Below are 22,749 nucleotides of genomic sequence, written 5' to 3'. Positions count from 1 at the left end.
AATCATAATGGAGAGCCGTTCATGCTACTCCCCTTTAGCAAATAATTCCCCCCTTCTTGAACTCCATCAAAGGATGTCCCAAACAATAATCAAGGCCCTGGGTACTTTCTCACTCATGTGGCTGTCATTACTGACGGCATATGTCTTTATGATCTGTAATATTGATTTTCTTTTGGATAAAGTTTCTTTTCAGTATGAACCCTCCTTTCAGTCCTTGGAATAAGAGGCCAATAACCTAGATCCTCTCCCTGACCACAGGAAGTGTGATGGTGGTGTCTTTGGTTGTGGACAGAAAATTGAGCTTTGTCAGGATAGAAGTGATCTTGATCTTCTAATAAGATAGTTCAAACAAGTTAGCTCCTCAGACTGGTGGTACACACATGCCCCTTCAGCGACATGAACACTCCTTTTATAATAGTCTAGGCATTCAGAACTTGTCATCACAATAGAATGCCTTTCTTACCAGTGCTTTAAGTTGTTGGAACACACGTGCTTCTGCCTGGAAGATCCACTCACCATTACTTTCCCACAACTTGGAGTATTTTCCAGACCTATGGAAATTTATTCCATGATGGTGGTTTGACCAATCCAGGGTACTGTCTGTTCTTCCTTCTCCCTTCTGAACAGAACTCCTGGCCTTTAGTTCAGCAGGGGTTTACTGAGATCTATTAATGTCTCACACTGTCTTGCAACTTATAATGATGTGACTAAATTCAGGGCAGTGGGAATGGAAGATGGGATCTAAGCTGATGGACTGGATTTCTTAAAGATAGAATTGTTCAACTTTTCTACTCACTAGCATGTTATTACTAAGGTCCACTCTCCTCCACCAATGGTGAGGGAGGCTAACACACCTGGGAAAGGCAAGACTGTAGAGAGAATGTGAGTAATGACTAGGTCCACAGAGGAGATCTGGATTGCTTATTTACACAGCCACTAAACTGAAGAGGAATACATTGTCTTTGTAAAACTGTGACTACTTTTAGACCCTGAATTCAGTGGCTAATTACTACAGTGTGTTATTAAAGAATACTTTAGGTTCAAGTAGGGTCAGTTGAGTGATATGAAAAAAACAGGAAACATACTTTTAGAGATATTTAATGATCTGTTTTTCAAATCAGTACAAAAATTTAAATACAAAATTGATTTGCCATTAAGTCTCAAATCTATTCATGGAGACTCAAACAAGTTACCAGTCTTTCCATCATTCTTTGTTTCTGTGAAATATTTGAGGACAATTGTCCTCTACAGACATTCCCCACCGTGGGATGTCATACAGCTTTAAAACTCTCTGATTAAATAGAACAATGGCAGTTTGGTCCATTTCCCATGGAAAAGCTCTAGTTAATTTTGAGTTAAATAGGGATCTTAGTACTGTCCCTAGAAAGTAGAACATGTACTTGGTTCATCTGCTCTCACACCACAGTGGACATGATGAACAATACTCAAAAGGGAAACAGGTACATAGATAATTACTTAAAACTCTTCTTTAAATTAAACGGAGTATCATTTAGCTCTGATATTAGCACCATGGTAGAATATACAGTATCCGGCATAGATTTTGCTCCTCCTCCATTTAAAAGCTTAGAAGCATATGCCTGATAACACACACACACACACACACACACACACACACACACACACACACACACACACCACGCACAGGCAATTGAGTAGCAACCAATAAATAAGTTGGAAGATATCTCAAAAAGTGAAATTTGGTTTAACTTAAGAGATCATTTCTGTCTTTCTTTATGGAAACTAAAATACCATACATGTACAGATAAAAGCAAGTTTGGAGCCCATCTGCCTGGACTGCTCTCCAAACAACCATTTCAATGTAGCTGTTTAGCAGAAAGAGCAAGGGACCCATGCAACTTTCATAGTGACCAGCTATAAGCCAGAGTCCTCAGGAGCGACCCCAAGGATAACTGTCCAAAGAAATGCTGTTTACTATGCAAGCGAAGGTTAGGAAATTCTTTTGGATTCAAAAATGCTTTTTTATCATTAACAATGAACGAAAAACCTTGTGCTAATAAACACATCCTTTTTTAAAAAAAATTTAAGATGAAATGGTGCCTGTGCATCATGAAGGGAAAAGATAGTCAGCCAGGACCAGAAAAGTTGTGGTGGTAAAAGTAATTCAGAGTTAAAATAGGTCATGCTTTATACTGTATTTATTTGTGTACCTTCCAATCTATGTCTATCTTCAGCTTCTGACTTTTACCTTTGAGGAACATAGACTACATTCTGTTGCTGTGACTCCACATTATTCCCCTAAACAATAATAACAAACGAACAGTAAACAGTTCTACTAATTGTGTTTTGAGCAGCTTCCAAAGAACCTACTATGTGCCTTAGTTAGACTCTGAAAAAAATATTTCTCTTTCCAAACTTGTTTCAGCTGTGGTGCTGAGCATGCAGTGACATCACAGGCGTGGGACTTTATTGCTGTATGACGTTGCAACCATCTTCTCCATAGCTGTTAAAAAAAGTTATTTTCCTACAACTATAGTCCCCATCGCTGGAAGCAACAGGCTTGCTTTTAAATATTAAACTTTATTATTACTCTTTAAAATATAATCTTTTCCTATGTAAGTCTGAAATTTTCTAAATTAAAAAACCAAAACCAAAACAAACAAACAAACAAACAAAACCCACAAACAAATGATTTGGACTTTAGCAATTGACTTTGGAACCTCATGGCATAAGTCGTATTTTAAAAATTCATAGTTACTGGGAAAAAATAATGGCTACTAAAACATGTACAGATGAGGTGAAACCTTAGTACACTTAGCTGTGTGGACATATTAAGGTTTTTGTCTTGTTTTTTTTTTTTTACACAGCTGATAATTGCTGTTAATAATAAGTGTTCACGAAATGCCAAAGTCATTTGAGAAAAGGCTTTGTAAAAATTTTTTTATATTGCTTAGGCTATATTATGAATTACATGGAGGAAGAAGTAAAAAGAAAATCAAGTTACAGAAAAATTCCAAACTGAAACCCTTTAGGTGAGTTGATACCTTAATGTCTCTGAGCTAAATTATGAGCTCCTGTGGACTCTGTCCTGCATTCTGCACTAGCATCTCACCCAGTTGCTAGGCAAACAGTGGCTGAGCATATACGCAAAGGACCACTGGTACACCTGTTCTTTTGGGGACACCACACACACATGTACACACAATTCTGACTAGATAGTCCTGCAGCTCAAAGCATTGCCTCTAATATGGAGAAATATCCTTTGGACTAGAGATTACCATGGACTCTGCACTACATGCCACAACAAAACATCTGCATGAATAGAGAGGAAATTATGCAAATAAATACAGTATATAACTGTTACCACCAACCTCGTAAGGCATATTCAAAAATACTTTTTTTAAGGGAGCACAAAGAATGAATGACTTTCATTAGTTATGATGTTCCAGACTGAGATATTTTGACTGATTTGAATAAGCAAGTTATGAAATCATATAACATGGAACAGCTAATATGAGTCCACTGGGTACAACAGACGTGCCAGTACTTGATCAATAAATCTGCCCCGTCACTCCATTACAATCTGCTGTGCACAGGATTAAACATGCAGTTTCGTTTTTATTTGTACACGATGGTCCAAACTTTCACTTCTACATAACTTTTCAACTATTATAAGTGTTTTTGAAGCAATGTTTCCAATTGGATATTTTTTGGTGTGTTGTTTTCTTTTCTGTTAAATCTCTTAATTCTTTTCCTTTCTTTTTCTTACATGGGATACAATAAATACCCTGAAAAGGAGGAATGGACATACTGCCCAGCATAGAGCCCCGCAGCCTGTTCTGAAGGCATTTGGAGGAACACCCGGTCTCCGGGCCGGAGCAGGAGTACCGCGCTTCCAGACGCCTGGTCCAGAAAGCCCTTCTTGTACTCGTCGTAAGTGTACATCATGGGCTCGTTGTTCTTGAACAGAGCGACCCATACGTTGCCTCCCTTGCAGTGAACATGGTAAGCGAAGTAGTAGACGCCTGGGACCTCACAGGTGAAGATGCCCGTCTGCGGGTTGTAGTTCTGTCTGCCGTTGTATAGCAGCTTGTCAAATTTCACTGGGGCCCCCACCGGTGGGAATGGTACCGTCAGCTCGGCAGTAAACGCGGGCATCTCATAGGCTGGCCCTCCGCTCTTGCCCTTTTTGCCCGCATAGGCATGTGGAGGTTTTACTCCATCAATTCCTAGTCCCATATCTGGCAGATACTCTCCCTGGGGTGACGGTGTAGGCATCACAGCTGGGGGGCCTGGGGGACCTGGAGGGCCTGGGGGTCCAGGAAGACCAGGCTGACCTTGAGGTCCAAGGGCACCAGGTTTTCCCGGAGGACCGTGAAGTCCTGCTACTCCTGGCTTCCCCACACCAGGGAACCCAGGGGGCCCTGGAAGGCCTGGTTCTCCTTTGGGGCCCGGAATCCCAGGGGGTCCAATAGGGCCACTAGGTCCCACAATCCCTGGAATACCTGGGGGACCCTGTAGACCCTGATCCCCGGGTATGCCAGGTTCTCCTTTGGGTCCAAGTAGCCCTGGAACACCGGGAAGCCCTGGCAACCCTTTGTGACCAGCTTCGCCCTTGGGTCCTATAGGACCTGGCAAACCTCTCATGCCAGGGGGACCTACTTCACCAAGAAAACCTGGCTTCCCAGGGAAGCCTTGAAGTCCTGGCTCTCCCTTGGGACCTGGTGGACCCTGTGGTCCTGCGATTCCACCTTCTCCTTTTGGTCCAGGGAAACCAATAGCACCTGGAGGGCCCATGGGACCCGGGATTCCAGGTAAGCCTGGCTCTCCAGGGGGACCCCCCATTCCAGGAGCACCTATTGGTCCCTTTTCCCCTCTTGGCCCAAGAGCTCCAGGAACACCCCCAATACCCCGGTCCCCTTTGGGTCCCGGGAAGCCTGGTTTTCCAACCCCTGGGAGACCTGGGGGCCCAGGCAACCCCGGCAATCCTTGTTCCCCTTTACCACCTGGAAATCCTGGTTGGCCAGGGATTCCATCCTGACCCGGCTTTCCAACTCCAGGCATCCCAGGAGGTCCTTGAACTCCTGGAACACCAATAAGACCCTGTGGTCCAGGTTCTCCTGGAGGCCCTGGCTTCCCCAGGGGACCCTGGGGTCCAGGAAAGCCGGTCACTCCTGGTTTTCCTACTCCTGGTAGCCCAACTGGCCCAGGAGGGCCATGCATACCTGGAGGACCCTTCAGACCTGGCAAGCCAGGCATCCCGAAGCCCTTCTCTCCTTTGGGACCCTGAAGGCCGGGAGGTCCCGGTGGTCCTTTGGGCCCTCTCTCACCTTTTGCTCCCGGTTGCCCTGGTAACCCTGGCCCACCCGGTTTCCCGATGCCAGGAAGTCCATGAGGTCCTGGAGGTCCTTGTGGCCCTGGGATTCCCATAGGTCCGATTTCCCCCTTGGGTCCAATTTCGCCTTTTGCCCCTGGCATTCCCATGGCTCCTGGCTTCCCGGGCATGCCGGGCATACCCGGTTTTCCGATTCCTGGATATCCCTGGGGCCCTGGTTTTCCTTTGATCCCAGGCATTCCATGACCTGGCAATCCTGGTGGCCCAGGTGGTCCTCTTGGTCCAGGTTCTCCACGGGGACCTTGTTCTCCTCGCAAACTGGCTAATGGTATTTCTCCTGGAAAAGTAGAGAAAGAGGTCAGGGGTACTTATTATCTCTCATTGTAAAGAACTAATAGGAGCCATTTAATTTTGAGACATTTTCCTATTATGAATTGAATAGGCAGACTAGAGGTAATATGTTCACCGTCCTCAGCCTTTCCCCTGTACTGTACCAGTACTTAAAGGAAAATTAAGCTGTCAGTTTCTGTGATGTATCTGAGTTGCTCTTTTGAAAACTCTTATATGCAGCTGTTTATATAACCAGCACTGGTTAAAGTTTAAAAGCTGCAAAATAAAATTAACAATAACAAAAAAGATTTCCAAGCGCAGAAGTTGAAGATTCTAATGTGTGTTCATTTTACAGGGGGAATAAATCATTACCATTGAGCCCAGGTAGCAATGATGACCATACTTGACACAGTATTTTCATCTCCTTCGTTTCGGGCACACATTTGTGTGTATTTTAGAGAATGTTGGAGTCATTCTGTTTGTATTTATTTATTTTTAACGTTTTTCTCCTTAAATGTTATAATGAATTTTCCCATGACTTTATTATCAATTTAAAGATTTCATTGTAAATCAATGGATTACATGGTATATGTTTATGGGCTTTAAAGTGATGGTATAATTTATGAATAAAATATGGAATGATTAAACCAAGCTAATCAACATTTTTGTCACTTTACATACTTATTTTTGTAGGGACAGCATTTGAAATTATTCTTAGTTTCAAATATATAATATATTTATTACTAACTGTATTTACTACATTTGGTGTTAAATCTAGAAATAAAGACAAAATCAAAACCATATTCTTGCTGCCTGTCTCACGCTCTGCACCTCTTGTCTACTGTCTTCTCTATCCACCCCTTCCTCAGTTCCTTACTTCCCTTAGCTTCTGCTACAAGAATGACCAACTCTCTATTCTCTGCTTCATCCCAAGAAGATCCATGGCTTTTGTCGTTCTGTGCCTGGCTAGCTTGTGTTATTTTAAATTTAATAATGTGGGACTAAATATTTCCTTGTGTGCTGAAAAGTGGGTGATGAAAATCATTCTCCCATGTACCCAGGAAAAAGAAAAGCCTTTTATTCTGCGTGTGGTCTGATAAACATCTCTCCACATCTGTCTCCTAGACCCAATGAATTTGCTCAGTGTCTCTGACATACTATAGGATTTCTCAAGCCTCAAAGATAAGTTTTTTTTTTTTTTTTTTTTTTTTTTTTTTTGGAATAAATTATGTTGCTTGGAAATGAGGGTTTTGATCAGAGGTGAATAAGACACTTTAGGGTGATGTGGTTTGAACAAAGAAAGAAGTTTGGTTTAACAACAGGAAGTTTTGTTTATCCTTCTGGTCTTGACATGCCATTATGACTGGAAGACTTAAGCTGCTGGCATGCTCACTTTTCTATTGTGTTAGCCAGGTTGAGAGAGCTACACTATAGAAGCCGAGAAAAGACAGGAAAGCCGCCATGCTCGATGCTGAAATACAAAGCACATGTGGCGGTACGCTTCTCTGCTTTGCAGGCAAACAACTCCAGATGATGTCCCACACTACTGGGAATAGTGGGGTGCACAAAGAAAGGAACTATGTGGCTCCAAAATCGTCTTTCAACTATATGTACATCTAAGTCGTGCTATTTGCAGAACTACTGCCAGAAGACAAAAGAGAACCTCACAAATCATATTCCTCCTGGAGAGTAACATTCATCTGATTACAGATGCACCAGAAGCCAGGCAGGCCATGCAAGGAAGGAAGGAAAACAGACCTAGCTGATTCTCTCAGTGGTATGCCAGCTCCTAAAGAGTAAAACTGTGAGGAATATTTACATTGATATGCACTATATTGTACATGCTATAGGATTAGTAAGCAAATTGTAATCAAGGGAGGATCTGAGAAAGCTTCCCAATTATTGCTATTATTGTTGTTGTTGTTGCACTACCTGTTACTGTGGAGCTCAGGGTGGCCTCGAGCTTCTGATTGATCCTGTTGCCTCAGCCTCCTGACTACAGGCACACACCACCACCCTGAAGGATCACACCTGATAGTCTGGCATGCCTGATGCACAGCTCCTAGAACATATTCCTCCCGCCTGAGCATCTGGAATGCCTGGCAGCTGTGACCACTCAAACCCCCTCGGTGCTTTAGAGCTTACCCAGCACCCCTTGCCCGATGTCACTGATTCAACTGTCTTACTTTAAAGATCAAGGAAGTGAGATCAAGGAAGTGAGTTCATAGCTTTCGATTTCTGGGTTCTAGGCAGCTAATCAAGTGGTTCTCCAGAACCGTGGTTTCTGCCACTGTGGGGGAAACCAATGGAGATGACCTCTGCTTCCGTCACTGTGATCCCTCCTCCGATGCTCCCACGTTCCCTCAGATGCTGTGCTTCTGGGAACTTCAGATATGCAAGTTGAATTTATGGGAAAGTATCTCAGAGTAACGGGTACTTTGTAGCAATAATAGACTTAGTGCACACTCCTAGAAAGTGGCTTGGAAGTTTGCTGTGCCCTTTGGCCTCCTGATAGCTTGCTGACTGACTGACCCGAGTACCTTAAAGCGGCACTGGACACTCTTAACTGTATCACCTACTTTGTAAAATGTTTCCTTGTATTTTTCTTTGATATAAGTTCCTGAAAACACTGTTTATTAACTTGGAAGACTGACTTGTCACTTTTCTTTAACCCCCATGCTGTGCTCCTTCTGCTCCATGAACTCCCTGCATCTGGCTCAGAGTTCACAGTACATATAGCTGATGAATATTTAAATAAATAAATTATATATATATATGTATATGGATAAACTGTGGCTAAATATGCTCTGTTCAATAAAGCCAAAAATAGATTATAATTACATTTTTATGGTGCTGAGGATCATATTAACTGTATTAACTTTTATTTTTAAAATTAAAATATAATTACATCCTGTCTTCCTTTTTCTTTCCTCCCTCCAGTTCCTTCCATGTGTACCCCATTCCTCACAAACTCATGAATCAATATATAAGTAAAACCTGTTGAATCCATTTAGTGATGCCTGCATGCAGATAATGTCAGGGAGAAACACTTGAAATTGGATAAACTGACCTGAAAGTCTTTTCCTTGTATTTTTCTCTAAGCTTCGCCCTTAAAAGATGGCACTTGATTCACAGCAGTAACAAATTTAAAATTAAAAGTGTCTACATAGTTTTCTCCTCAACGTCTATAGTTTAAGAGTCTGAAGAGCTGCTATTTTGAAACTGTGCAATAATGGTATGTTACCTTTGCCTTTTTTGGGCACCACTTCCTTGCCCATTCTCGGCACAGGTTGGATTTCTTTCATATATTGGGGTAAGTGTGGGTATTCTTTGCCATACTGCATGTGGGGCACCTCCTTGCCCATGGAGAGGCCATCTTTGCCCAAAGGCATGTGAGGTACTTGCTGGCCCAAGGGCTGGTACTGTGGAATTTGTGGGGGTATCTGAGGAGGAATTTGAGGCGGCAGAGGCTTGATTCCATAGTAGGCACCGGCCTGAGTGAGTCCGATGGAGCTCAGGGAAATGAGCACTAGTCCCAGCAGCTGGAGAGGCCTGGGTAGCACAGCCATCACCTGTGGAGAAAAGAACACACCAACACAGTGAGCACCTCCAGGCCGATGGACTGCTCCCTGTGTAGAGACAGAAGGTTAGGGAATGTGGAGAAACCCACAGTCTCCATTGTCAGAAAGTTACAAGAGGAAAGACCATAAAGCGAAGATGCCAGAGGAGCTGAATCTGTCAAATGAAGGAAAGCAACTACTGGAATATAGTCTAGAGACTGGTAACTTCTCCAAATATCAATTTTCCCAAAATGTCAAAAAAATCTGATTTTTACCTTGGGATAAAAATAAAAACCCAGAATAACACTAAGGTAGGTGTGGTGGTATGATCGACTTTTGCTAACTGAATATCATTGTACTAGATGCTCCTAGAAGGTCCCCTGGAGGCAGCGAGCATGCTTCTCCCTTTCTGCCTCTGCTGGCTGGAATGCTGATCTATTGTCTGGAAATGGATAGGACCTTTGGACCATTTCATTAAAGCTATGCATTGAGGATTGTAGAACCCTGGCTGATCATTTAGGAGCTACACCAGATCGTTAAATTTGGAAGAGAGAATTTGAGTTTCATCTTTTTAACTCACATTTACTTGGACAGTTGTAACTTTGTTCAGTGGGGGCACTCTTCCAACTGGGTAGCACTTTAAAATGGGAAGAGTTAAAATGTTTAGGTTGTGACAGGAGCTGAAATTGCTCACCTATTAAATGTCTTTTCTGGATGCTTACATTTGTCATAAATACATACAAATATGAATGTGTGATAAGTGTAAGAGCAACAGCAGAAACCCCCGAGGAAGGGCATTTCATTTGATAGTGCCAGAAGGTCACCGTAAAACCACTATCATAACTTATGCACTTTTTCCTTCTATTTAAATTCTATGAAGTAACCCGTTCAGAATTTGGCTAACTGCACTCAGAGTCCATTAAAGTTTATCTTTGAAGTTTTTATGAAGTGAAGGGAGTTTACAAAGCAAATTAATTGCATAAATAAGATACGGGGAGATGACTGACTAGTCACAAGAACAAACTGTTTCTAAGCTATTTAATGGTTCTCTTTGCAAGGCAACAGTTAACTGAATACATGTAAGTGGGTTTTATCTGTTTATAAAAGCTAGCTTGAGGAGACCTCTGCTTGGTAACACCCTAGGCTGGAGACCAGTTCAGGAAAACGGACACCAGGAGGCAGGCAAGACACACTGGGAAGTCTGGTGCCTCCCCACCTCCACTATCCACTGCTGAGCGCAGACTGCCTCTTAGTAGCTGTAAACTCACACCTTATTAAAGGACTAATTGAAAACCAGAGTGTGTCACAATGCCGGAGAATGAGACAGAGCAAGAGCATCACAATCTTTAATGCAACTGTTTCCAGGAACACCTCAAAAAGACCGTGTACAAGTAATTTAAGTCCCCTTTCCATGTGAGTTTTTCTTTATAATTCTGCCTAACTTAATTGTGGATTATAGTGTCCTGCTATTTTAGAAAATCTGTGTTGAATTTGTGACATCCCATTGCAGGGTAATGCCAAAAGTCTGAACAGAATGCAAAAGTATTGGTTAATTAAAAAGAAAAAGAAAAAGAAATGAAAGTAAATCCCTACCAGAAAATTCATTGCTTTTTCCTTTTTTCCAAATATACAAATTATTTTTTTTCCTTTAGGGAATAAGTGATGTAACGTTAGTCATTAAAATGATTTATAAAGCATTCTCCATGATATAATCATCATAGTTACAGGGAAGAACTGTTTATTTCAAGCATCTAAATAATACATGTACCAGTAAGAAGGAACAGACAGAGAGTTGTTATTTTCTGTCCCTCTAAATGATTAAGTGGTTATTAGAAGCCACTGGGAAAGAGCCATAAAATGACTACTGATTTAATTTTATTAATAAACTTATTAAATTCCTATCAGAAACTATGCTAGGCCGACCTGAGACACAACGTTGACTGTAATATGGTCAGTGAGTCCTGGCCTCCGGGAGTTACAATGTTGAAGGGGAAATGGTACCTGTATGCACCCAGAAGGAGTAGCAAAAGACATAGAGAAAAAAAAAAAATTCCCCATCAACTCCTGTTCTTTAAAATCCCTTATTTTTGAAACAGCAACTTTGCTTATTGCTTTTCCATGTTTTTTCCCCCAGAGACAGTTTCCAAATATATAATGAAACACAAACTTCTTTAAAACAAAAAAGCAACATACGATACACACCATTGGCCCCTACCCCCTCACCAAGACTGGTTCTTAGGCTTTTTTTTTTGTGTCTAGATATGAATAGTTAAACAAATCCCACCCATCTCTTCATTTGTCACAAGTGGGTCTTAGTTTTATTTTAACTGCCTCCTGATTTTAATTTTCAGTATCTTTAAGGTACTCAACAGTGATCTGAAAGTGTTAATCCATACCGGAAATACCTAGTGATACCTAGTGACATAGAAGCTAGGGACTTCCTCCGGAGGTAATTCTGCCTTTCCAGGTGAACTGATCCCATTATCGAACCTTAAACGTGTGTGCTGTCTTTAGTAATAGACTTACACGCTTGGCTTTGCCTTTTCAGCAACCCACTTCACAAGCTTTTTATACTTAAATAGTCTTTCAGCCAGGACACACGCGTGAAATGCTAGAAAACGAGATGGAACCTATGCCTAAAAGCCAGGTGAATCCGCAGGGCTCAGCAGGACCCAACTTTCCTCACACAACTTCCTCTTAACTGGCTTGGCCTTCCTCTCTCTCAAACCACCTCGGCCAGTCAGCCTTCTGCCATTTCTTTGGCTCTTTGTTTAAGTAAACTTTGCTCACTTTTAACTTGAAAATTTATGGAGGAATTTACCGCTTGACTTATCCCTACTAATTTCCTTCTGGTCCCTGAGGAGAGTTTCGGTGGTCAAAGTGGTATCGTGGTTCTCTCACATCATTGGAAGAAAATCAGAAGTGCTACAGTCGAGAAACACCTCCAAGGAAGAAGCAGTCTTAGAAGCCCTGCTGAGACGCCATGGGGGTGGGTTCCTGCGACTCTCTTCCTTTTATGAAGAGCTCAATATGCTGTGGGTTTCTCTGCTATTTCCCTTGCTTTCTATTTTTCCTTTTATAATTGATGTGTGTGTGTGTGTGTGTGTGTGTGTTACATGACAATAAGAATATTTAATGGGCATAGAGGTGTAGGCAAGGTGTCTAGATGTCATACACTCTACAACTCAAAAAGCTTATGTTTGAGTTTTAGCTCAGCAGTTCTCCATGCCTAGGCCCTGGGCAGATCCCTCATCTCCACCGAGTCTCAGTTTTCTTCCCCATGACACAGAAATGACAATCTCTGCCCACTCGTCAGAGCTGTTACGGATAATGGTACGAATTTTTTGTAAGCTGAAAAGTACCGTTAAATGTCAGTTATGACTGGTGGAGCACAACCAAAAAGGCAAATCAAAACCAACTGAGACTTTCGAAGGAGGACACTAGCCAAAGTAAATGTGAGGTTAACTGGGGTAACAATAAACGTAAAGAGAATAAAGCCAGGATGGCCATTACAACACACCCACTAAACATGACCGAAAAACAAAACAACAACAACAAACACCACACTCATGAAATGTGACAAAAAAAACGCTCCATTGAACCAAGACTGCCAATATCTTGGTGTCAGAATTGCCAATCTCCATCTCTTTGAAGAGCTTCCTGACTGTTTCCTGTAGTTGGACAAGGTTGGAATGAGTTTGTGTTTGTCCTGCAGTCTGTGATGTACACACTAAAATGACATGATACATATTATTTTAGATGTTGTGAACATACCCTTTGTCCATTTATCCTCATGAAATTTTGGATTGCTATACAAAACAATAGTTAAATATTTAACCTTCAGTCCTTGCTCTGTATCTAACTTAGTTTTGTGCATACGTGAATGTCTATGGTGTAGTGGGGACAGGCCCCTCTTATCTGCCAGGCCCCTCTTTGTCTTGACATGGGGTTTGTAGTTTCTCAAGAGCCTTGAAGAAAGGGAAAACAAAGTAGAACATTCTCCCAGTATTTTCCAGAATTGCTTTTCTATGTGTCTTAGGGAAGATTATCTCTTGGTTGCATTTTCCAGAGCAATTTATTCATTAGTTACAGCTATTTATTGAGTTACAGGTTTAATTTCTTTTGGGTAGGGGTCGAAGGATACAATTGTTGATTAAAATGATGGACTCTTATCTTATTGAACTTGCTTTTTAGTATTGACAAGTGATAAACAAGTAAAAATAACTTTGAATCTTGGATGCAAGTGCTGTAGACAAAATTAAGTGGATGTGTCTAATCTACTCAGGGGTTAGCAATACACAGTAGACAGTTGTCATTTGCTCATCAAAGCTGCCATGATTCAGCATCTCAGACTGGCTGTGGGACACAACAGAGTTCAAAGGTTTAGAGGCTGAGAAGTCCAAGAATAAGAGGCTGTTTGACAGGTGTCTGAGGAGGACCGCTTCCTGGCTCAACTGTCTTCTTTGCCCTCTGTGGGGGAAAGGTGGGGAATCTGTTTTGCCTCCTTCCTAAGGGCACCAATCCAAAGGGCTCGTTGCTCTTGTGACTTAAACCTATCCCATACATTTCCCAGTATCACATTGTGATCAGGATCTGGACACAGGGATCTGGGCACAAACTCATAGTGCATAGGGTGGAAAACAGCAGCCAAGAAAGACGTAAGTGGGAGAAACTGGAAAAGGAAGGTAGTTGAAAATGTCCATAGGAGGTAAATGAGGAAAGATTTGAAAGATTTATCTATTTTTATATTAGCACACGACTGTTTTGCCTGTATATAGGGTATGGACATGCATGTCTGGTGCTCATAGAGGCTGTTTTCAGAAGCCCTGGAACTAAAGTTATAGACACTTTTGAGCTGCCATATGGATGCTGGGAACCAAGCCTATAAGAACAAATGCTTTTAACCACTGAGCCATCTTTGATAGGAACAGAGGGATGGTTCTACTTATTACAGAATAGTTGTGGGGTATTTTTCACTGACACATTGTTTCAAAAGTATGCCCCTCCTCCTTGCTTATCACTTACATGTTGACATCTTTATTATGTTTTCTGTTTAGGGGTAGTTTTGTTTTTCATTCTCTCAGATTTCAAACCTACTGCATTATTGAGGATAATGAAGCACTTCAGACCGGTAACTAAATTACAATAATTACTTGCCCACTATTAAATGGCCATAGACTTCCAAGGTCAGACTGGGTTTCGCTCTACTTTTTGGGCTGTATTGGGAGTCTTCATTCTATGTCTTTACATGATTCTTCTTGTATGTGTTTTGTTTTGAAGTCACCCCAGTAGCCCCATTTTAACTTAATTTCTTTTTTAATCTTCTTTCTAAATATAGTCATATACGGAGGTACCATGGACTAAGATTTTAACACAGATTTTGAGATGAATGAATCAACTCAGAACACCTACTTTCTCTGGATGAACTCAATTTCTAGCTTAAGTTTTAAGGCTTCTCTGCCTTCTCAGTCACCATTATTTAACTTAAAGTTAAACATAATTGTAGATAACTTTATTTTTTTCCTCCATTGGCCAATATGGCTGAGCTTCTAGAAAAAAAGAAAACTGGATTTTTTTTTTTCTTTTTGGGTTGCTCAGAACTATTAACAAATCTTCATAATCAAAGCTCTTGAGACTGAGACAGACTTTCAAAATAGTTCACTAAATCTCAGCCCCTCCTTACAAACTTCCCTACAGCAGTTGTTAACACAAAGCACTAATATTTTCCATTTGGATATTAACTATGATGGGAGCATTCATAAGGCAACTGATTGTCTTGTTACATAACTTTGTTACTTTAAAAATATATGAATAATTTGTGGGGAAGACTTAATATTTTAAAACTATAACCTGATGGTGGTGGGGTAAGCCTTTAATCCCAGCACAGGAAGCAGAGGTAGGTGGATCTCTGAGTTAGAGGACAACTTAGCCTACAGAGCAAGTTCTAGGAAAGTTAGGGCTACAGAGAGAATTCCTGTGTTTAACAACCAGTAGATAAATAAAGAAATTAATTAATAAATAATTAAAATATGGCACTATTTGATAAAGATAGCAGACTATCATTATGGTTCACTTTATCACATTTGTTTTTTTTTTCAAAGACAGGTAGTATTTGGTTATCTTCTAGGTCTCTGGACTATTTAGTCTCTAGTTCATGGTCACCTAAGCAGTATCAAGTATGGGCTCCATGTTGTGGGGTGGGCCTTAAGTCAAATCATAAATTACTTGGTTACTTCCATAGGCCTTTTGACATCATTGCCCTAGCAAAATTTGTGGATCAAAGAGGTTTTGGCCTTCTCTTGGGCTCTTTTTCTTCTGTTGGTTTGCCGTGTCTCTAGTGTGATGGTTTTTGTTTTGTCTTGTTATATTTTATTTTGTTATGTTTGATTGTTATCTCTTAGTAGCCTTTTCTCGTCTATTGAGAGACAGAAAGGGAATGGATCTGAAAGGGAGCGGATGTGGGAGGAGCAAGGAGGAGTAGAGGAAGGGGAAACTGTAATCACGATGTATTGAATGAGAAAAGAATTTATTTTAAGTAAAGAGGGTAGGGAACAAAAGGTCATGTGACCATCTTTTGCCCACTCTTTGGTTAACCAGAGATCCGAACTTTGTTGTAATGTAACTATTGCAGATATAATTTACTCCATAATTGATATTGTCACTCATGGGATTATGGTTTCATTTTTCTCTTATACTATTAACCAGTTTTGATATAATTTAGTATAATATCAATGTTCTTTTAATGTGATTTTCAAATATTAAGGTTTTAAGCTTTGTTTTAAATCAACCTTGTCACCATGTTAAATACAATTTTGACTTTTGTTTAACCTGTCAGGAGAACTTTATTTTGAATACTTTGAGGATTATTCTTTGGTGTGGGCACAACAAATCTGAATGATGTGATGAAAAAGAGAAAAAACACAAAGCAGGAGAGGGAGAAGCAGATATTGAGTTGGGGCTCATCCTTCACTGAGAGCACGGTTTTGCAAAACCCACTTTAGACTGGGAACTGAGCTTCTGAGTGAGCTGACACCTGGGTTTTAAAGGAAGACAGGACCAACTGTAAACAATAAAGGGAAACATATCTGTCCTTGCAGGGACTCCAGCATAGGTAAAGTGTGTAGCATTCATTGTTACTTGTTGGGGCTCAGTGAAAAAGATATTCCCTGGTTACAGCAGCAGCAAAGAAAAATTAATATGTATCAGGTGTTTCCTACAGGAATATATTGTATCCCGTATATATGTATGTATATATGTACACATACACACATATAGGTATATATAATATGTGTCAGGACATATATTGCAAATCATCCCCTTTCTCTTTTATACATTGAAATCTGAAAATTGAATCTTTTTGAGGGGATGGATTATCATTGGGGAATCATTCAATGCTGTGCCCAGATTGGCCTTGAATAAAATTGATTATAAATAAGAAAATTGGAACTGGAGAATGGCTGGGAGCAGTGAACATCTGAGTTATAATCCTTTTGATTATCAATTGTTAATAAGTTCATAATTAATCAATTTGTTAGGTCTAGAGTATTGTGTAGTCTAAGTTGGCTTCAAACTTGCTGAGGATGACTTTGAACTTTTGATCCTACTTCCTTCCCCTTCCTACTCCCAAGTGCTGGTATTACAGGCAAGCACAACTATGCCAGCATCTGTAGAACTGTTATGCTATTAAATTTTTTCAATTGCTATCTCCCCATCCTGTACTTATATGATTTATTGCTTTTCTGAAATTCAGAACTGTATGTTTATCAGTGTTATTTTTCAAGATAGAAAAAGAAAACTCCTTTTGGCTACTTCCAGGAGCACCGTATCTCCATCTTATTTTGTGAAGTTTATCTAATTACATTCTCATATTTTTCTCAATTTTGTCCTTCACACAACTAACTCGACTTGTTTCTTGAGAAGTTATGAATTTTAAAATAGGATCTTGAGCTGATACTCTTTGTTCTTAAGACTATGTATTCATGATATCATGAAGCCACTGGTGATGTGAATATGCTGAACCGTATAACAGAACCCAAATAAAGTAACCCCATCAGATCCTAGGAAATCAATACAATGGATATATTGGGCAACATCACTCAAAAAACATGATTTTAATTCATCTTTTCATCTACATGTATCAGAATCGATGAAAGCTAAGCTTGAGTTGTATGCTTCACTTACAAACCTGGGTCCTTAATTAAGATCCGTAATTAAGATAATTAAGAACATGACCTGTGGGACATACAGGACTTGAGAAGTCCATTATAATTTGCCACGAAAATGGCCCCCACACATAAACCCCCTGAAATGAATGGACAAACAGCACATTTCAACAGGTCTCTAGAGGAGATGTCACAATACTCTGAGTAACCAATTACAACACTTCATAGATTTCCTAATATCTAATCGGAATCTCTTCTGCTGGACTTTAAGCTCATTTCCTTTTTCCATTCTCCAAGGAGGTGGGAAACATCTGGAGAATATTTTCTCTTAAAATAATAGCTCACATATTTGAAGCCTGTAATTAACTCCCTTTGTTTCCCTGACTGGAATATTGTCAGCTGCTAAACAGCTTACAAAACACTTGAGGGAAACCTTGAAAGAGTGCATTCTAAAGTGGAATTTCTCCCTTCCAGTGAATGAAAGTATCATTGTTTTCAGAACAGAGCGTGCCTAAGCTGTAGGTCTGACTCAGTCACCCATCCCGCCTGAGCTTCATTTCCTTTGCTTGCAGAATGAGGATCTTGGTTTGGAAAATTAGGAAGCATGTGAAGAAAATTTACACCCTTCATCGGTAAGTGGACTTTTGCTGGAGGTTTCTGTTCTAGAAAGTTAAATATATCTCATAATTCCAATAGCTTTTCACTCTCCAGTCTTACAGTTGGGGGTTGAATTAATAAAACCACTTTATAAGTTTTTCCTTCAAACATAAGCAGTATTGGATGAGACACCAAAGGAAGATCCCGCATAGGAAACAAAGTTCAGTGCATAATGCCTGCCTTAAAGAGGATTTAAAGGTTAAACACAAGCATGGAGGTTGTTGAGAATTCTCTAAAATGTAGCTTTGAAGGCTGGGTGTAGGTTTTAATCCCAGCATTCCAGAGGCAGAAGCAGGCAGATCTCTGTTGAGTATAAGGTCAGCTTGGCCTAACCAGCAACTTCTAGGCCAGGACTACAGAGTGAGACCCTTTCATAAAATAAAAGAAAAGTCTGCGAATTATGTTTCCCTACAATTATGTGACCGTAAAATTCTTGCAAAGTCATTCAGTAAATATTGACTTTGAAGTGAGAGTGGCAGGTAAATGTGCTGGAGACATGGCTCTGCCATTAAGAGTACTTGTTGGTCTTACAGTGGAGCCAGGTTTGGATCCATGAACCCACGTGAGTAACAACACTGGCAAAGGCTTCCCATGAAAAAGTTATTGCCAGTCTATGGCTACAGGTAGTTGTGGTTGAAGTGGTCCTCTGTAGATAAATTGATCTAGCTTAATGAAATAAGGTGATAAAAATTAGGCTCTTCTCAAAGCTCCTTAGGCCATAAACCCCACAAAATTAAAAATCATATCCTGCAGAAAGACAGAAGCAGACTTGCTTCTTGAATGGCCCTCAGCTGAGTGTAAGGACTGGGGCACCCTAGGGTGGACCAAAGGCATGGGAGCCAATACAGGGAGGACTAAACATTGGACTTTAGTGACTCTTTTCTCCTCTGCTGTAATCCAACTGGCATTTCATCCAGGCTCAGCACTCCCTGGAGAGGTTGAGGGGTTACAGGAAACTCAGGTGACATAATGCTATTTCTTACTATCAGAAAAGTTTGATACGGTTTTAGGAAAACTGGGAAATCAGAACAGTGAGCTCGGTTTCCAGTTGGCTTGGGTTCTTACTGGAATCAGAAGGTAGAGCCCTTCATCGGCATGCATGTGCCAGTGGCTTCTGAGGACAGGCCACTCAGAAGTTCTTTCCCTATGTTCCATCCTGTGTGGCCTGTTGTATACACTCAATCGGTATATACTGGGAAGATCAAGCCAAGTCTTGTGCTGGCATTCTCTCTTAATGAATGAACAGTTATGTCATGTTGGTATTTTAATGAGAAATTGTGAAATGAATTCCCCAAATCAAAGGTCAAATGTGAGCTTAATCCATTTTTCCTGTACACTAAAATATTTATTAACTAAATCGCTGCATGTGGTGCAAGCATTTTGGGGATTTAGAAAAGAATTTAGGGGTCATACCCAGTGTTGGCGTTCCCCTCTAGCTTTGGGACAGTTGTTAACATTTCATTTATTTGAGTCATACAACTGTTAATAAGTTGATAATAAAATGAAATCCCTAGAATTGTTATCATACATAGGCAGAACATTAAATTGAATCAACCACTCTTAGAAAATAAAACTAATAATTTTCTTCCAAAATTGGTGCCTCTCATCCCTTCTACGCCTCCACACACAGAATTAATTTCTGGTCAGAACACTAGTCTTTCTAAAGTTACAACAGTTAGTCCTGAAAATTTCGGAATTGTAAAAGAATTATTAAAAAAATAAAGTTTCTTGGTCAGTGAAAATATGTTTTTTTTCTTTTTCTCCTCTGTTGCATGGTTCCAGAGCGTCAGAAATCATTCCATATGACTGTTCCCAACAAAGACTTTAAAATTTAAATAATTTAGTCCTCAAGCTGGGAGTAAGCCTAAAACACCAAATTGTGATAAATTGTCAGCCACAGAAAGGGCAGTCTCTAAAATCCTCCACTTTGTAACCACAGCTCCATCTAGATAATTAGCCTGTGTGGTAACATCCTGCCCTTTGAACACAGGCAAAGCACATAGTGTAACCAAACCACAGCTATCTTGGTATTGCAAGTTCCATTTATTTAAAGGGTGGGATTTATTTTGAGGGAGAGAGAGATGGATGTGCTGTCTGGGAGGGAGATCATACAGTTTTCAGTTAATCCGGTGAACATTCTTCAGAGAAAATGGAAGGGGAGCGAGGATGGAGAGCGAGGCAAAGGATGCCAGGTCTGAAGGATGCTTGAGTTATGAAGGCTGGAAGTGTGCAAGCAAGTTTTTATGAGCAGAAATCATTACAAGGCATAAGTAACTGTGCAAGAGCATATAGAGCAACATTATAGATATGCTTCGTAAGTGTGGTTTTCTAGGACAGGACGCTGGTGCAGATGAAAGATTCTGCGGGTTGCCTTGTCTGTGACCTTATGTGCATTCTAAGTCTTTATTTTCTGAACTATAAAATGAAGGGAATGAATTAGATCAGATCGAAGCCCAATGCATGGAGTGGGTTGTAGAGGTGCTGGTTTGCGGTGAATGTGGTATAATCGGCTCGTCCTGAACTGCCCATCACCTTCCAGTCATGGGAATGCTCTCTTTATTTGGGCAGCTTTTCCAGTTTGTAGAGGAAGGCCAGAAATCAGCCCATGCTGTAAGATTTCTTAATTTAAAAAAGTGGTCCCCGGGATTTCTCGGACACTGAGCCACCAACCAGGCAGCATACACCAGCTGATATGAGGCCCCCAACACATATACAGCAGAGGACTGCCTGGTCTGTCAGAGAATAGATACCTAACCCTCGAGAGACTTGGGGCCCCAGAAAGTGGGGAGGTCTGGTGGAGTGGGGATGGGGTTGAGAGCATCCTCTTGTAAACAAGACAGGGAGCAGGGTGAGAGAGAAGTTGTGGGAGGTGGAACAGTTGGAGGGTGGACCAGGAGGGGGATAAAGTCTAGATTGTAAAAAAAAAAAAAAAAAAAAGATTAAAGAATTAAAAAGAAAAGTTGATTCACTTTAACATTATCTGGTAGAAGCGAGATCTTTCCCCTCTGTTAAAGATGAAATTGTCAAAAAGGATTAACCCTGTTTTCCAAGATCCTTCTTTTAACTTGCTGGACACCTCTGGACCAGGTGGTCTCAAATATCTCTCATTCTAAAATGCTGTTTCCAATATTTCCTGGGCCATGATATTATTTTCTAAAATTGTAAACTACTTGTTTTGTCTCTGTCCACTGTCAGTGGATTAATTTAATTACCAATTACATGATATTCTAACAAAGATTAAGGTACAATACAGTGAGTATATATGTGTGTGTGTGTGTGTGTGTGTGTGTGCACGCGTGCACGAGTGTGTGCATGCGCGCCATATACAATTATGTGTGCATGTTTTCATATATGTTTATACATGTTACATGAATGTTTATATATGTATATAAATGAATGCTTGTATATGTGTGTGTGTATATACATAGAGATACATACACATAAAATGTATGAAAATTAAGCAATGAGGTTGTTGGTAGATTTAGGCTGGAATTGGCACAGAAATGTGCTGAGAATAGCCCTCAGATCAAGTAAAGGGCTGAGTACTAAGCTATGCTAGCTTTAATTTAAATGGAGAGGAAAAGGGCTAAAAGAAAGAACAGTGTTGAGAGAGGAAGGAGAGGCAGCAGGAAGAGGGAGGATCTTGAGCATGTCCACCACATCTTGCTGCCATCTTATTTGAAGAATATGGATGATAATAAGGTTTGTATTTGATCTGCTCTAGATTATGAAACTACACTGACTTTTCATGTAGTGACTGCAGGATCCAGAGCTGTACTTTTACTCTTGAAGGAAGTAAAATTCATAAATAGTGGCTACATGTTTCTGGCCCACAAGGAGCAGCTAACTGTTTCTCTTAGCCTGGCCTGTTTGTGCTGCTTTGGGACTTCAGTAGTATAAGGTTGCTGTAGTGAGCTCTTTACTGTTTTTCTTATTTTGAGTTGTATCTGAAAATGTACTCCCCACCTTGGTTATATAAAAAACAAGTCCCAGTGAGTTTTAGTTCTGACAAACTCAGCCTCACATAGACTTCTGTTGCATATTTGTTTTATAGTGCAACAATTTGATAACTTCAAATCCAAAGTACCAGATAAGTATAAAGCCTTATTAGCCATGAGCACTTGTCTAAATGTAAAACATTAATTTCCCCCAATCCATACGATTTAGAATTTATTTAGAAAAATAAGTTCTTATACAAGAGTTCTTAAAGGTAGTGATAAAGGGGAGGTACACTCAGCACAAGTCATTCAGGTGAGCATAGGAGTGAGAGGGAGCTTTCTCATTACACAGTAGATTTGCATTTAGCACACAGTTGAGCATGGAATAGACTTGGCGCCTCCTCCCAAGTGAATATATGAACTGTCTCATTTCCATTTTGTCCCTTGCCTAACCTAAACACAACATTAGACCTCAGGTGGTGTGATGGCTGGGAGGGCCACTAACTGGTATGATGCAGCCACCAACCTTGTATTGACAGAGTTCATTTATGTGCACATCATTTTATCCTCATGCCCCTAATTTTGTATCCTGATATCTACTGCCAGACCGTAAGAATGGAAAAATTCTACATAATAGCCATTTTCCTTCAAAGTTAATAAAGGGTGCTGTTTTTGATTTTATAAACTTTATAAAGAACAGAGAGGCATTGGATATGACTTTAGAATAAATGAGATTGGTGGCAATTCATTGATTTATGAGATGTTTGTAAGGTTTTCTTTAGAATAAA

The 22,749-nt window shown here is 40.4% G+C and overlaps 1 protein-coding gene across 1 annotated transcript in view; it reads right to left on the bottom strand.

Annotated features, from left to right (window-relative positions):
* Window positions 1-1,205: 1,205 nt before the first annotated feature.
* Window positions 1,206-22,749, bottom strand: part of COL8A1 (collagen type VIII alpha 1 chain) — a 132,758-nt gene continuing 111,214 nt past the window's right edge. Inside the window, exons 3-4 of the mRNA XM_080918935.1 lie at window positions 8,889-9,216; window positions 1,206-5,651 (exon numbers count right to left, since the gene is read on the bottom strand). Coding sequence (XP_080775061.1) covers window positions 3,745-5,651; window positions 8,889-9,213 — 2,232 coding nt within the window. The 5' untranslated portion in view covers window positions 9,214-9,216 and the 3' untranslated portion in view covers window positions 1,206-3,744. The remainder of the gene's footprint in view (window positions 5,652-8,888; window positions 9,217-22,749) is intronic.

Source organism: Micromys minutus (genome assembly GCF_963924665.1).
Source record: "Micromys minutus genome assembly, chromosome: 7".
NCBI classification, from domain to species: Eukaryota; Metazoa; Chordata; class Mammalia; order Rodentia; family Muridae; genus Micromys; species Micromys minutus.
The sequence above is the reverse complement of the archived record's forward strand: the minus strand, read 5'-3'. Positions and strand labels throughout refer to the sequence as shown.